A 16,282-nucleotide genomic window follows, 5' to 3' on the forward strand; every position below is an offset into this window, starting at 1 on the left:
TCATTATCACGTTCAACAGGCTCCTGATGTTCGAGGTAAGCTGTCTACCTTTGACGAAGCCCGTCTGGTCCTCTGTGACCAACTCAGGTACACAGTCTTCTAGCCTTTTGGCTAGGATTTTGGCCAGTATTTTGGCGTCTGCGTTCAGCAGAGATATGGGTCTGTATGATCAACATTCCGTTGGGTCTTTGTCTTTCTTAGGTATCAGCGAGATTGAGGCCTGTGCTAACGTGGGTAAATAACAAGAATAACCTTTATTAATGTCACAAGTAGGTTTACATTAACACTGCAATGAAGAAACCGGAGCACCCGGAGGAAACCCACGCAGACACGGAGAGAGCGTACAGACTCCGCACAGACAGTGACCCAAGACTGGAATCGAACCTGGGACCTTGGAACTGTGAAGCAACAGTGATAACCACTGTGCTATCGTGCCTCCCATTATGATGTGTTGATCGGCATGTTCTTTCAATCATTCACTCATTCCCTTTGTTACAGCCTCTGCAGTATTGCTGTTTCCTGCAGTGAGTTTCCTGACTACTGGAGGAACCATCTTTATATTGACAAACATACAGGTAATTCCATGTTTAATCGAGCGTTAAATCTACTCTGGGAGCACTGATCTGTGTGAGCGTCAGTACTGAGGGAGTGCTGCACTGTCAGAGGGTCAGTACTGAGGGAGTGCTGCACTGTCAGAGGGTCAGTACTGAGGGAGTGCTGCACTGTCAGAGGGTCAGTACTGAGGGAGTGCCGCACTGTCAGAGGGTCAGTACTGAGGGAGTGCCGCACTGTCAGAGGGTCAGTACTGAGGGAGTGCTGCACTGTCAGAGTGTCAGTACTGAGGGAGTGCTGCACTGTCAGAGGGTCAGTACTGAGGGAGTGCTGCACTGTCAGAGGGTCAGTACTGAGGGAGCGCTGCACTGTCAGAGGGTCAGTACTGAGGGAGTGCTGCACTGTCAGAGGGTCAGTACTGAGGGAGTGCTGCACTGTCAGAGGGTCAGTACTGAGGGAGCACTGCACTGTCAGAGGGTCAGTACTGAGGGAGTGCTGCACTGTCAGAGGGTCAGTACTGAGGGAGTGCCGCACAGTCAGAGGGTCAGCACTGAGGGAGTGCTGCACCGTCAGAGGGTCTGTACTGAGGGAGTGCCGCACTGTCCTAGGGTCAGTACTGAGGGTGTTCTGCACTGTCAGAGGGTCAGTGCTGAGGGAGTGCTGCACTGTCAGAGGGTCGGTACTGAGGGAGTGCTGCACTGTCAGAGGGTCGGTACTGAGGGAGTGCTGCACTGTCAGAGGGTCAGTACTGAGGGAGTGCTGCACTGTCAGAGGGTCAGTACTGAGGGAGTGCTGCACTGTCAGAGGGTCAGTAATGAGGGAGTGCTGCACTGTCAGAGGGTCAGTACTGAGGGAGTGCCGCACTGTCAGAGGGTCAGTACTGAGAGAGTGCTGCACTGTCAGAGGGTCAGTACTGAGGGAGTGCCGCACTGTCAGAGGGTCAGTACTGAGGGAGTGCCGCACTGTCAGAGGGTCAGTACTGAGGGAGTGCTGCACTGTCAGAGGGTCAGTACTGAGGGAGTGCTGTACTGTCAGAGGGTCAGTACTGAGGGAGTGCCACACGGTCAGAGGGTCAGTACTGAGGAAGTGCTGCACTGTCAGAGGGTCAGTACTGAGGGAGTGCTGCACTGTCAGAGGGTCAGTACTGAGGGAGTGCTGCACTGTTAGAGGGTCAGTACTGAGGGAGTGCTGCACTGTCAGAGGGTCAGTACTGAGGGAGAGCTGCACTGTCAGAGGGTCAGTGCTGAGGGACTGATGCACTGTCAGAGGGTCAGTACTGAGGGAGTGCTGCACTGTCAGAGGGTCAGTACTGAGGGAGTGCTGCACTGTCAGAGGGTCAGTACTGAGGGAGTGCTGCACTGTCAGAGGGTCAGTAATGAGGGAGTGCTGCACTGTCAGAGGGTCAGTACTGAGGGAGTGCTGCACTGTCAGAGGGTCAGTGCTGAGGGAGTGCTGCACTGTCAGAGGGTCAGTACTGAGGGAGTGCTGCACTGTCAGAGGGTCAGTACTGAGGGAGTGCCGCACAGTCAGAGGGTCAGCACTGAGGGAGTGCTGCACCGTCAGAGGGTCTGTACTGAGGGAGTGCCGCACTGTCCTAGGGTCAGTACTGAGGGTGTTCTGCACTGTCAGAGGGTCAGTGCTGAGGGAGTGCTGCACTGTCAGAGGGTCGGTACTGAGGGAGTGCTGCACTGTCAGAGGGTCGGTACTGAGGGAGTGCTGCACTGTCAGAGGGTCAGTACTGAGGGAGTGCTGCACTGTCAGAGGGTCAGTACTGAGGGAGTGCTGCACTGTCAGAGGGTCAGTAATGAGGGAGTGCTGCACTGTCAGAGGGTCAGTACTGAGGGAGTGCCGCACTGTCAGAGGGTCAGTACTGAGAGAGTGCTGCACTGTCAGAGGGTCAGTACTGAGGGAGTGCCGCACTGTCAGAGGGTCAGTACTGAGGGAGTGCCGCACTGTCTGAGGGTCAGTACTGAGGGAGTGCTGCACTGTCAGAGGGTCAGTACTGAGGGAGTGCTGTACTGTCAGAGGGTCAGTACTGAGGGAGTGCCACACGGTCAGAGGGTCAGTACTGAGGAAGTGCTGCACTGTCAGAGGGTCAGTACTGAGGGAGTGCTGCACTGTCAGAGGGTCAGTACTGAGGGAGTGCTGCACTGTCAGAGGGTCAGTACTGAGGGAGTGCTGCACTGTCAGAGGGTCAGTACTGAGGGAGAGCTGCACTGTCAGAGGGTCAGTGCTGAGGGACTGATGCACTGTCAGAGGGTCAGTACTGAGGGAGTGCTGCACTGTCAGAGGGTCAGTACTGAGGGAGTGCTGCACTGTCAGAGGGTCAGTACTGAGGGAGTGCTGCACTGTCAGAGGGTCAGTACTGATGGAGTGCCGCACTGTCAGAGCGTCAGTACTGAGGGAGTGAATATTTTGCAAGTATATTTTTCACTGAAACCCTCGCTGATTAAGGCACATTTTAGATTCCATGAACAAAACTAAGATGAAGCCTGAATGATGCAATTGGTGGCTGTCCCTAAAAGACTTGTAGAATATAATGAGTTTGGAGCGGTGCTCGATGACACTATTCGGGACAGGTTGGTTTGTGGCCCATGTCGCAATGCGATACAGAAACGTTTGCTCACTGAGCTTATCACACTCTGCAGGAGGCTATGGAAATGGCTGTTTCTATGGAACTGCCTGGAAAGGAAGCTCGGAAATAGAGTTAGTGTGCTCGAATACACAAAATTGCTGCTGAATTGCTCACAGTTACTCATGGATGCTCAGTCCTGAGCTGCTGGATCTGTTCTGAATCTACCCCATTTAGCTCGGTGATAGAGCCACACAACACGATGGAGGGTATCCTCAATGTGAAGACGGGACTTTGTCTCCACAAGGACTGTGCGGTGGTCAGTTCTATCGTTACTGTCATGGACAGAATCACCTGCAGCAGGCAGGTTGGTGAGGATGGGGTCAAGTGTGTTTTACCGTCTTGTTGGTTCCCTCACCCCCTGCTGCAGTCCCAGTCCAGCAGCTGTTGTCCTTTAGGCCCCGGCCAGCTCGGTCTGTGGTGGTACTACCGAGCCACGCTTGGCGATGGACATTGAAGTCCCCCCAACCAGAGTATATTCTGTACCCTTGCCACCCACAGTGCTTCCTCCAAGTGGTGTTCAACATGGAGGGGTACTGATTCATCAGCTGATGGTGGCCGGTACGTGGTAATCAGCCGGAGGTTTCCTTGTGTTTAACCTGAAGCCACGAGACTTCATGGGGTCCAGAGTGGATGCTGAAAGCTCCCAGGGTAACTCCCTCCCGTCTGTATCCCACTGTGCTGCCAGCTCCCCTGGGTCTGCCCTGCCGGTGAGACAGGACATACCCAGGAACGGTGATAGTGGTGTCTGGGACATTGACTGTAAGTTATGATTCTGTGAGTATAAATAAGTCAGATTAATCTGTTAATCAGCTCTCCCAATTTTGGCACCCCCCCCCCCCCCCCCCCCCCCCCCGCCCCAGATGTTTGGATGGAGGACTTTGCAAGATCAGCATTGTCGTCTCCGGTACCTGGTTCAATGTCGGCTGGTGGATCCGGGTTTATTCTTTCGCCCTTCACTTTGTCCCTTGTTCGACCGCATTGCTGTGGGACTGGAGTCACATCCCGGCAGATTTCCTGATCTGAAGGACACCAATCAACCAGGGGGTTTCTCCCATGCTGATTTTGTGGTCATGAGATTTTAATTCCGGATTTTTGAATTGAATTCTGTCTTGGGGTGGGATTCCAGCCCAGGTCCACGGGGCGTTTCTCTGTGGTTCTAGATTACTCGTCCAGTAACAATAAGACAATGCTTCACTCTCTGTACAGAGGGTGTGTGTGTGTGTGTGTGTGTGTGTGTGTGTGTCTGTGTGTGTGTGCGTATCTGTGTGTGTGTGCGTGTCTGTGTGTGTCTGACTGTGTGTGTGTATCTGTGTGTGTGTGTGTGTCTGTGTGTGTGTGTTTCTGTCTGTGTGTGTCTGTCTGTCTGTGTATGTGTGTCTGTCTGTCTCTCTCTGTGTGTCTGTCTGACTGTGTGTGTGTCTGACTGTGTGTGTGTGTCTGGCTGTCTCTGTGTGTGTGTGTCTGTCTGTGTGTGTGTGTGTGTGTCTGTGTGTGTGTGTCTGACTGTGTGTGTGTGTGTGTGTCTGTGTCTGTGTGTGTCTGACTGTGTGTGTGTGTCTGACTGTGTGTGTGTGTCTGTGTGTGTGTGTGTTTCTGTCTGTGTGTGTCTGTCTGTCTGTGTGTGTGTGTCTGGCTGTCTCTGTGTGTGTGTCTGTCTGTGTGTGTGTGTGTGTGTCTGTGTGTGTGTCTGACTGTGTGTGTGTCTGACTGTCTGTCTCTGTGTGTCTGTCTGTGTGTGCGTGTGTGTATGTGTCTGACTGTGTGTGTGTGTCTGTCTGTCTGTGTGTCTGTGACTGTGTGTGTGTGTGTCTGACTGTATGCGTCTGTGTCTGTGTGGGCCTGTCTGTGTGTGTGTGTGTGTCCATCTGTCTGTGTGTGTGTGTGTGTGTGTGTCTGTTTGTGTGTGCGTGTGTGTCTGACTGTGTGTCCATCTGTCTGTGTGTGTGTGTCTGTCTGTCTCTGTGTCTGTTTGTGTGTGCGTGTGTGTGTCTCTGTGTGTGTGTGTGTCTGACTGTGTGTGTGTCTGACTGTGTGTGTGTGTCTGACTGTCTGTCTCTGTGTGTCTGTGTGTGTGTGTCTGACTGTGTGTGTGTGTCTGGCTGTCTCTGTGTGTGTGTGTGTGTCTGTCTGTGTGCGTGTGTGTCTGTCTGTGTGTGTGTGTGTCTGTCTGTGTGTGTGTGTGTGTCTGACTGTATGCGTCTGTGTGGGCCTGTCTGTGTGTGTGTGTCCATCTGTCTGTGTGTCTGTCTGTCTGTGTGTGTGTGTGTCTGTGTGTGTCTGTGTGTGTGTGTCTGTGTGTGTGTGTCTGTGTGTGTCTGACTGTGTGTGTGTGTCTGTGTGTGTGTGTTTCTGTCTGTGTGTGTGTGTCTGTCTGTCTGTGTGTGTGTGTGACTGTGTGTGTGTCTGACTGTGTGTGTGTGTGTCTGGCTGTCTGTGTGTGTGTGTGTCTGTCTGTGTGTGTGTCTGTCTGCCTCTGTGTGTCTGTATATGTGTTCGTGTGTGTGTCTCGGTCTGTCTGTCTGTCTGTGTGTGTGTGTCTGTGTGTGTGTCTGACTGTGTGTGACTGTGTGTGTGTGTCTGACTGTCTGTCTCTGTGTGTCTGTCTGTGTGTGCGTGTGTGTGTGTGTCTGACTGTGTGTGTCTGTCTGTCTGTCTGTGTGTCTGTGTGTGTGTGACTGTGTGTGTGTGTGTCTGACTGTATGTGTCTGTGTCTGTGTGTGCCTGTCTGTGTGTGTGTGTGTCCATCTGTCTGTGTGTGTGTGTATCTGTCTGTCTGTCTCTGTGTGTCTGTTTGTGTGTGCGTGTGTGTGTGTGTCTGTTTGTGTGTGCGTGTGTGTGTGTCTGACTGTGTGTCCATCTGTCTGTGTGTGTGTGTGTGTGTCTGTCTGTCTCTGTCGGTCTGTTTGTGTGTGCGTGTGTGTGTGTGTCTCTGTGTGTGTGTGTCTGACTGTGTGTGTCTGTCTGTCTGTCTCTGTGTGTCTGTTTGAGTGTGCGTGTGTGTGTGTGTCTGACTGTGTGTCCATCTGTCTGTGTGTCTGTCTGTGTGTGTGTGTGTCTGTCTGTCTCTGTCGGTCTGTTTGTGTGTGCGTGTGTGTGTCTCTGTGTGTGTGTGTGTCTGACTGTGTGTCTGTCTGTCTGTCTCTGTGTGTCTGTCTGTGAGTCCGTGTGTGTGTGTGTGTCTGACTGTGTGTGTGTGTGTGTCTGTCTGTGTGTGTCTGTGTGTCTGTGTCTGTGTGTCTGTGTCTGTCTGTGTGTGTGTGTGTGTCTGACTGTGTGTGTGTGTGGCTGTCTGTGTGTGTCTGTGTCTGTGTGTGTGTGTGTCTGTCAGTGATCAGTGCATGATTGGAGTAGGCCCAGACTGAAGCCTGGACCTTTCCTAATAACATGTGCGGGACCAGTACCACACTGGGTGTGATCACATTACCACAGCTCATAGGCCGGATTTTGCGTTGGGACCTCTGCTGCCCTGTGGTCAGGGAGCTGTTAACAAATGCCTTCACATTCTCGTACAGAGTGTTATGGGCCAGGGTTTAGAGAACCCCAAAGTGTATCATGGAGTTCACCTGACCCACAACTTTTACTAGATTGTGGTATGGAGAGCACACGGCCCATTCTACAGGTGTGGTACAGCAGAAATGGAAAAGTATTTTTTAAAGCAAAACAATGTTTATTCTATGAACTCAAGTTAACCTTTTTAAAACATACAGTGAACATCTTAACAACCATCAATTCACATACAACCCCCAAAGAATACAACAGTAAGTAACACCTTTTACCAGAAGCATATCAGGTTGACATTCACTACTGAGAACATTTATAATTCTGAATTCACCAAATGATCAAGAGATAGTCTTTTCATGGCAGAGAGAACAGCAGTACACCTGCTCTGTCTGGCTTCAGCTCCAACACTGAAAACAAAACTAAAACACACCCTGCAGCACACAGCCTAAAACAAAAGTAAAAAGCTGACAGACAGCCCAGCTCCACCCACACTCTGACATCACAGATAAACACCCATTTCTTAAAGGTACTCTCACTACAGATATTTATAGACACATCCATTTATAAACACCCATTTTTTAAAGGTACACTCACATGACGCAGGAGCACTGACTGTTCCCATTGGATCTGTTCCCAGGTTGGAAGCTTATTTGGGAGGAAACGGTCCACAGTGATCACCTTGCACAACGGAGCCTTTATTTCTGCAGCAATTGTGTTTCTGTTGGTCAAGGTGAGGGGTGTTGGTTCAAAAGCTACCTCGTGGTGGGGTGAAGGGAGGGTGGAGGGAAAGAGGCTGCAGGGACACATGAGGGTGAGGCACTGAGGGACGTGACTCTGATGGGGTGCAGCGGGGATGTGTGAGGGAGCGCGTGGTGGAGAGCGTGTGGGGAGTAGGAGAGAGAGAGAAAAGCTGCAAGAGTTGCCCACACTAATCTCTGAGGGCTGGTGCCAAATTGGCATTGGAGGTGTGAAGTGAGGCCCTTCCTTCGCTGGGTAAACTCCACGCCCTCCGGTGCGAGGCTCAGCCTGATCCAGGTTAAGGTGGTGCATCGGGCCCGTCTGACCAAGGCTAGGCGGAGTGGTTTCTTCGGGCCAGTGGAGGACAGTGAGCAGTGTTGTCGGGGGCTGGGTAACTACACTCCTACGTTCTAGTCATGTCCCAAGTTTCCAAGGTTTTGGGGTCTCCTTCTTTCACACCGTGTCAGTAATTCTGAACGTTCTTTGGCGGCCATTTTGGGGGCATTGGATTTGCCGGTGCTTCAGACGGGAGTGAAGGCGGATGTCCTCGAATTCGCTTTGTCAACCGCCCTGAGGGAAGTTCTGCTGGCGTGCAGATCCCCTGCTCCACCCAGAACCTTGGCCTGGTTGGGCGAGCACATAATAATTTTACATTTGGAGAAGGTCGTGTACGGTTGGGTGATGGGTTTGATCTGCAATGGCAGACATTCATTTCACTTTTTTTAGAAAGAGTTGGTCACCGTTTGTTGTTCGGGGTGGGGTTTAGTTTATGGTTGGGGGTGGGTGGTTTCGTCGGACGCGATCTGTACGGTTGGTCGTGTTTCTTTCATACTGTAAATTGTGACACCCATTTTTCTCTGGTTCGATTGTTAACAATGAAAATTCTTCGATAAAAATGTTTTCAAAAATTTGGAGAGCTGCCCCACGGTCAAGTCAAGCAACGACCGACCGAATCACACCTCAGAGCCAATGTCCCAGATACGTTTCTCACCCCCAAATTCAAAGTCACATCCTTTCAAGCTATCATCATTCTTGCCTCAGGATCCTTCATTATGAGGTTTTTAATCAACTCAGTCACATTGCACATGAGCAGCTCTGAAATAGCTCGTTCCAGAAGTTATCACTCTGGGGGAAACTGTCTCTGAACTTGCTCCCCCAGGCGACCATGGTCAATTCATTTGTTTAGCCCATATTAAAATTTAAATCTCCCACTTTGTTTGCAACAGCTTCCTTGCAAACCACGTTATTTTGTTATGTTTATGTTGTGGCTTGTTTATTTGCTATTTCTTATCTCTACCCAAAATGATTCTCCACCTTGAACTTCTGGACCATGATCATTTCTCACTTCTTGTTTTATTCCGCCTTTGGCCACCCCCTCCTGTCCCCACCTCCCATTCCCCCACTCCCTCCTGCCCCCACCTCCCATTCCCCCACCCCCTCCTGCCCCCACCTCCCATTCCCCCACCCCCTCCTGCCCCTCCCTCCCATTCCCCCTCTCCCTGTAGGTTTTGTACGAGGCTGGTCTATCCTTGAAGTCGATGTTCCTGTTCATCAGCTGCCTCAGCTCCATTCATCTCCTGCGCACCTTCTTCCTGCTTCCCAGAACATCCATTCCATACCATGTCCCGGATGGATACACGTATGGGTAAGGAAGACAGCACGGAGTTACGCACTGGAATGTCTTTGAGCAGACTGGAGGGATTAATATAAAGAATAACAGTTACCTGGGAGTGAGTTACAGACTGGAATCTAATCGAGGGGTTCAGGATGGTTTATATATAGAATAACAGATACCCGGGAGTGAGTTACAGACTGAAATCTAATCGAGGGGTTCAGGATAGTTTACATATAGAATAACAGATACCAGGGAGTGAGTTACAGACTGGAATCTAATCGAGGGGTTCAGGATAGTTTACATATAGAATAACAGATACCAGGGAGTGAGTTACAGACTGGAATCTAATCGAGGGGTCATAGTGGTTTATATATAGAATAACAGATACCCAGGAGTGAGTTAAAGACTGGATTCTAATCGAGGGGTTTGGGTGGTGTATGTATAGAATAACAGATACCCAGGAGTGAGTTAAAGACTGGAATCTAATCGAGGGGTTCGGGGTGGTTTATATACAGAATAACAGATACCCGGAAGTGAGTTAAAGACTGGAATCTAATCGAGGGGTTCGGGGTGGTTTGTATACAGAATAACAGATACCCGGGAGTGAGTTACAGACTGGAATCTAATCGAGGGGTTCGGGGTGGTTTTATACAGAATAATAGATACCCGGGAGTGAGTTACAGACTGGAATCTAATCGAGGGGTTTGGGGTGGTTTATATACAGAATAACAGATACCCGGGAGTGAGTTACAGACTGGAATCTAATCGAGGGGTTCGGGGTGGTTTTATACAGAATAATAGATACCCGGGAGTGAGTTACAGACTGGAATCTAATCGAGGGGTTCGGGGTGGTTTATATAGAGAATAACAGATAGCCGGGAGTGAGTTACAGACTGAAATCTAATCGAGGGGTTCGGGGTGGTTTATATACAGAATAACAGGTATCCGGGAGTGAGTTACAGACTGGAATCTAATCGAGGGGTTCAGGGCGGTTTATATACAGAATAACAGGTATCCGGGAGTGAGTTACAGACTGAAATCTAATCGAGGGGTTCGGGGTGGTTTATATACAGAATAACAAATACCCGGGAGTGAGTTACAGACTGGAATCTAATCGAGGGGTTCGTGTGGTTTATATACAGAATAACAGATACCCGGGAGTGAGTTATAGACTGGAATCTAATCGAGGGGTTCAGGATGGTTTATATGGAGAATAACAGATAGCCGGGAGTGAGTTACAGACTGAAATCTAATCGAGGGGTTCGGGGTGGTTTATATACAGAATAACAGGTATCCGGGAGTGAGTTACAGACTGGAATCTAATCGAGGGGTTCAGGATGGTTTATATACAGAATAATAGATACCCGGGAGTGAGTTACAGACTGGAATCTAATCGAGGGGTTCAGGATGGTTTATATACAGAATAATAGATACCCGGGAGTGAGTTACAGACTGGAATCTAATCGAGGGGTTCGGGTGGTTGAGATACAGAATAACAGATACCCGGGAGTGAGTTATAGACTGGAATCTAATCGAGGGGTTCAGGGCGGTTTATATATAGAATAACAGATACCCGGGAGTGAGTTATAGACTGGAATCTAATCGAGGGGTTCAGGATGGTTTATATACAGGATAACAGATACCCGAGTGAGTTACAGACTGGAATCTAATCGAGGGGTTCGGGGTGGTTTATATACAGAATAACAGATACCCGGGATTGAGTTACATACTGTAATCTAATCGAGGGGTTCAGGGCGGTTTATATATAGAATAACAGATACCCGGGAGTGAGTTACAGACTGGAATCTAATCGAGGGGTTCGGGTGGTTTATATACAGAATAACAGATACCCGGGAGTGAGTTATAGACTGGAATCTAATCGAGGGGTTCAGGATGGTTTATATGGAGAATAACAGATAGCCGGGAGTGAGTTACAGACTGAAATCTAATCGAGGGGTTCGGGGTGGTTTATATACAGAATAACAGGTATCCGGGAGTGAGTTACAGACTGGAATCTAATCGAGGGGTTCAGGATGGTTTATATACAGAATAATAGATACCCGGGAGTGAGTTACAGACTGGAATCTAATCGAGGGGTTCAGGATGGTTTATATACAGAATAATAGATACCCGGGAGTGAGTTACAGACTGGAATCTAATCGAGGGGTTCGGGTGGTTGAGATACAGAATAACAGATACCCGGGAGTGAGTTATAGACTGGAATCTAATCGAGGGGTTCAAGATGGTTTATATACAGGATAACAGATACCCAAGAGTGAGTTACAGACTGGAATCTAATCGAGGGGTTCAGGGCGGTTTATATATAGAATAACAGATACCTGGGAGTGAGTTACAGACTGGAATCTAATCGAGGGGTTCGGGGTGGTTTATATACAGAATAACAGATACCTGGGTGTGAGTTATAGACTGGAATCTAATCGAGGGGTTCAGGATGGTTTATATACAGGATAACAGATACCCAAGAGTGAGTTACAGACTGGAATCTAATCGAGGGGTTCAGGGCGGTTTATATATAGAATAACAGGTATCCGGGAGTGAGTTACAGACTGGAATCTAATCGAGGTGTTCAGGATGGTTTACATACAGAATAACAGATACCCGGGAGTGAGTTACAGACTGGAATCTAATCGAGGGGTTCGGGTGGTTTATATACAGAATAACAGATACCCGGGAGTGAGTTATAGACTGGAATCTAATCGAGGGGTTCAGGATGGTTTATATACAGGATAACAGATACCCAAGAGTGAGTTACAGACTGGAATCTAATCGAGGGGTTCAGGGCGGTTTATATATAGAATAACAGATACCCGGGATTGAGTTACATACTGGAATCTAATCGAGGGGTTCAGGATGGTTGATATACAGAATAACAGATACCTGGGAGTGAGTTACAGACTGGAATCTAATCGAGGGGTTCGGGGTGGTTTATATACAGAATAACAGATCCCCGGGAGTGAGTTACGGACTGGAATCTAATCGAGGGGTTCGGGGTGGTTTATATACAGAATAACAGATACCCGGAAGTGAGTTACAGACTGGAATCTAATCGAGGGGTTCGGGGTGGTTTATATACAGAATAACAGATACCTGGGAGTGAGTTACAGACTGGAATCTAATCGAGGGGTTCGGGGTGGTTTATATAGAGAATAACAGATAGCCGGGAGTGAGTTACAGACTGGAATCTAATCGAGGGGTTCGGGGTGGTTTATATACAGAATAACAGATACCTGGGTGTGAGTTATAGACTGGAATCTAATCGAGGGGTTCAGGATGGTTTATATACAGGATAACAGATACCCAAGAGTGAGTTACAGACTGGAATCTAATCGAGGGGTTCAGGGCGGTTTATATATAGAATAACAGATACCCGGGAGTGAGTTACATACTGGAATCTAATCGAGGGGTTCTGGGTGGTTTATATACAGAATAACAGATACCTGGGAGTGAGTTACAGACTGGAATCTAATCGAAGGGTTCAGGATGGTTTATATATAGAATAACAGATACCCGGGAGTGAGTTACAGACTGGAATCTAATCGAGGGGTTCAGGGCGGTTTATATACAGAATAACAGATACCCGGGATTGAGTTACATACTGGAATCTAATCGAGGGGTTCAGGGCGGTTTATATACAGAATAACAGATACCTGGGAGTAAGTTACCGACTGGAATCTAATCGAGGGGTTCAGGGCGGTTTATATACAGAATAACAGATACCTGGGAGTGAGTTACCGACTGGAATCTAATCGAGGTTCAGGATGGTTTATATACAGAATAACAGATACCTGGGAGTGAGTTACAGACTGGAATCTAATCGAGGGGTTCAGGGTGGTTTATATATAGAATAACAGATACCCGGGAGTGAGTTACAGACTGGAATCTAATCGAGGGGTTCTGGGCGGTTTATATATAGAATAACAGATACCCGGGAGTGAGTTACATACTGGAATCTAATCGAGGGGTTCAGGGTGGTTTATATACAGGATAACAGACACCCAGGAGTGAGTTACAGACTGGAATCTATGGGCGGCACGGTAGCATAGTGGTTAGCACTGTTCCTTCACAACTCCCAAAAGCTTTCTATAAGTATGTCAGGAATAAAAGAATGACAAGGTAAGAGTAGGGCCAGTCAAGGACAGTGGTGGGAAGTTGTGTGTGAAGGCTGAGGAGATAAGCGAGATACTAAATGAATACTTTTCGTCAGTATTCACTCAGGAAAAAGATAATGTTGTGGAGGAGAATGCTGAGACCCAGGCTATTAGAATAAATGGCATTGAGGTGCGTAGGGAAGAAGTGTTGGCAATTCTATACAAGGTGAAAATAGATATGTCCCCGGGGCCTGATGGATTTATCCTAGGATTCTCTGGGAAGCCAGGGAAGAGATTGCTGAGCCTTTGGCTTTGATTTTTATGTCATCATTGGCTACAGGAATAGTGCCAGAGGACTGGAGGATAGCAAATGTGGTCCCTTTGTTCAAGAAGGGGAGTAGAGATAACCCCGGTAACTGTAGGCCGGTGAGCCTCACGTCTGTTGTGGGTAAAGTCTTGGAGAGGATTATAAGAGATACGATTTATAATCATCTAGATAGGAATAATATTAGGGATAGTCAGCATGGTTTTGTGAAGGGTAGGACATGCCTCATAAACCTTATCGAGTTCTTTGAGAAGTTGACTGAACAGGTAGACGCGGGTAGAGGAGTTGATGTGGTGTATATGGATTTCAGTAAAGCGTTTGATAAGGTTCCCCACGGTCGGCTATTGCAGAAAATACGGAGGCTGGGGATTGAGGGTGATTTAGAGATGTGGACCTGAAATTGGCTAGTTGAAAGAAGACAGAGGGTGGTGGTTGATGGCAAATGTTCAGAATGGAGTTCAGTTACGAGTGGTGTACCACAAGGATCTGTTCTGGGGCCGTTGATGTTTGTCATTTTTATAAATGACCTAGAGGAGGGCACAGAAGGTTGGGTGAGTAAATTTGCAGACGACACTAAAGTCGGTGGAGTTGTAGACAGTGTGGAAGGATGTTGCAGGTTACAGAGGGACATAGATAAGCTGCAGAGCTGGGCTGAGAGGTGGCAAATGGAGTTTAATGTAGAGAAGTGTGAGGCGATTCACTTTGGAAAGAATAACAGGAATGCGGAATATTTGGCGAATGGTAAAATTCTTGGCAGTGTGGATGAGCAGAGGGATCTCGGTGTCCATGTACATATCCCTGAAAGTTGCCACCCAGGTTGATAGGGTTGTGAAGAAGGCCTATGGTGTGTTGGCCTTTATTGGTAGAGGGATTGAGTTCCGGAGCCATGAGGTCATGTTGCAGTTGTACAAAACTCTAGTACGGCCGCATTTGGAGTATTGCGTACAGTTCTGGTCGCCTCATTATAGGAAGGACGTGGAAGCTTTGGAGCGGGTGCAGAGGAGATTTACCAGGATGTTGCCTGGTATGGAGGGAAAATCTTATGAGGAAAGGCTGATGGACTTGAGGTTGTTTTCGTTAGAGAGAAGAAGGTTAAGAGGTGACTTAATAGAGGCATACAAAATGATCAGAGGGTTAGATAGGGTGGACAGTGAGAGCCTTCTCCCGCGGATGGAGGTGGCTAGCATGAGGGGACATAGCCTTAAATTGAGGGGTAATAGATATAGGACAGAGGTCAGAGGTGGTTTTTTTACGCAAAGAGTGGTGAGGCCGTGGAATGCCCTACCTGCAACAGTAGTGAACTCGCCAACATTGAGGGCATTTAAAAGTTCATTGGATAAGCATATGGATGATAATGGCATAGTGTAGGTTAGATGGCCTTTAGTTTTTGACTTCCCATGTCGGTGCAACATCGTGGGCCGAAGGGCCTGTACTGCGCTGTATCGTTCTATGTTCTATGTTCTATGTTCCAGGGTCCCAGGTTCGATTCCCGGCTTGGGTCACTGTCTGTGCGGAGTCTGCACGTTCTCCCCGTGTTGGCGTGGATTTCCTCTGGGCGCTACGGTTTCCTCCCACTAGTCCCGAAAGACACGCTTGTTCGGTGAATTGGACATTCTGAGTTCTCTCTCTGTGTACCCGAACAGGCGCCGGAATGTGGCAACTAGGGGATTTTCACAGTAACTTCAATGCAGTGTTAATGTAAACCTATTTGTGACAATAAGATATATTATTATTATTATTATTATTACATGAGAATTACACAGGCCTGTGGCTGTGAGGGAATCCTACAGCTGGGAGTTCTAACTGAATGTTCCACTCGACGATCCTCGTTAGCGATCCGACGGGTGGTTTGTGTCATTCAGGGTCCTGGGAGAACAGCCAGCTGCCATGACTTCAACATTGAAAGCAAGGTCACTTCCATTTCATTTTAATCCTCATAGTATTTTCTGTGTGCGTCGGTCTTGTGTGCGTTTGTGTGGAAGGTGGGACGGTAAAACGGGAGGGGAGTAGTACGTTAGCTGGCCGACATTCTATTAGAATTATTGCTCTATTGTTGGTGTCAATAAACAGTTGTGTTTCACTGATACTCCTGCTGCTTGTGAGTTATTGGTGCATTCAGCGAGCCAAAGTTCTCAGAGAGGCTTTATACAAACTATTGGTGAGCTCACTCCGGGGCTGATGGGGCTGGAATTGACTGCACGCCAGCCCAAGGTGGCGGAATAATCTAGAATAACAGATCACTGGAAGTGAGTTACAGATTTGAATTGCAAGATGCTACAGTTAAATTATCTACAGGTTGTCCGAAAGCATTTTAAAATCACTGCTACTGTGTGTACTGTGCAAACCTGAAAGAGTTTAAAATGCCTTATCAGATCTCCGTTGCGGCAAAACAGTTGATATTGATTGTTGCAATTGGGCGCCGTCTTTGCGAAGGATATTTTTATCTTCTTTGGTTAGGCTGAGTTGCGCAAAGATGAGATTGATGCTGTCCCGCTTCAAGAAGGAGGCAGCAAGAGAGAGGCGGCTCCAACACGGAGGAGATCAGTTGGAGGGAGAGAGCCAGGACACGAGGGAAGATGACGGGAGAGCGAGACAGGAAGAAAGAGAAGGAGACACGGGAGAGAGGGAGGAAGAGATTGAGAAACGTCAGGCCAAGGAGGCAGAAGGTGAGGAAACCTCCCCAGCATTCCCCTCCCATTCGATCCCCCTTGTTCCACATCTCTGCTTTCCTCTGCTCCGTCCCTCCCTCCCCCCACTCCTCTCACTCCTCTTCCCCGCTCCTCTCTGCTCTTCACCTCCTTCTTCCA

General features: G+C 48.5%; 1 protein-coding gene across 1 annotated transcript in view; it reads left to right on the plus strand.

Moving 5' to 3' along the window:
* Nucleotides 1–461: 461 nt before the first annotated feature.
* LOC119968020 (solute carrier family 43 member 3-like) overlaps nt 462–16,282 on the plus strand; it is a gene marked incomplete at its 5' end in the record, with an annotated part of 39,552 nt that continues 23,731 nt past the window's right edge. The window contains 4 exons of the mRNA XM_038801123.1: nt 462–575; nt 7,326–7,418; nt 8,932–9,071; nt 15,933–16,141. Coding sequence (XP_038657051.1) covers nt 462–575; nt 7,326–7,418; nt 8,932–9,071; nt 15,933–16,141 — 556 coding nt within the window. The remainder of the gene's footprint in view (nt 576–7,325; nt 7,419–8,931; nt 9,072–15,932; nt 16,142–16,282) is intronic.

Source organism: Scyliorhinus canicula, chromosome 6 (genome assembly GCF_902713615.1).
Source record: "Scyliorhinus canicula chromosome 6, sScyCan1.1, whole genome shotgun sequence".
Taxonomy (NCBI): domain Eukaryota; kingdom Metazoa; phylum Chordata; class Chondrichthyes; order Carcharhiniformes; family Scyliorhinidae; genus Scyliorhinus; species Scyliorhinus canicula.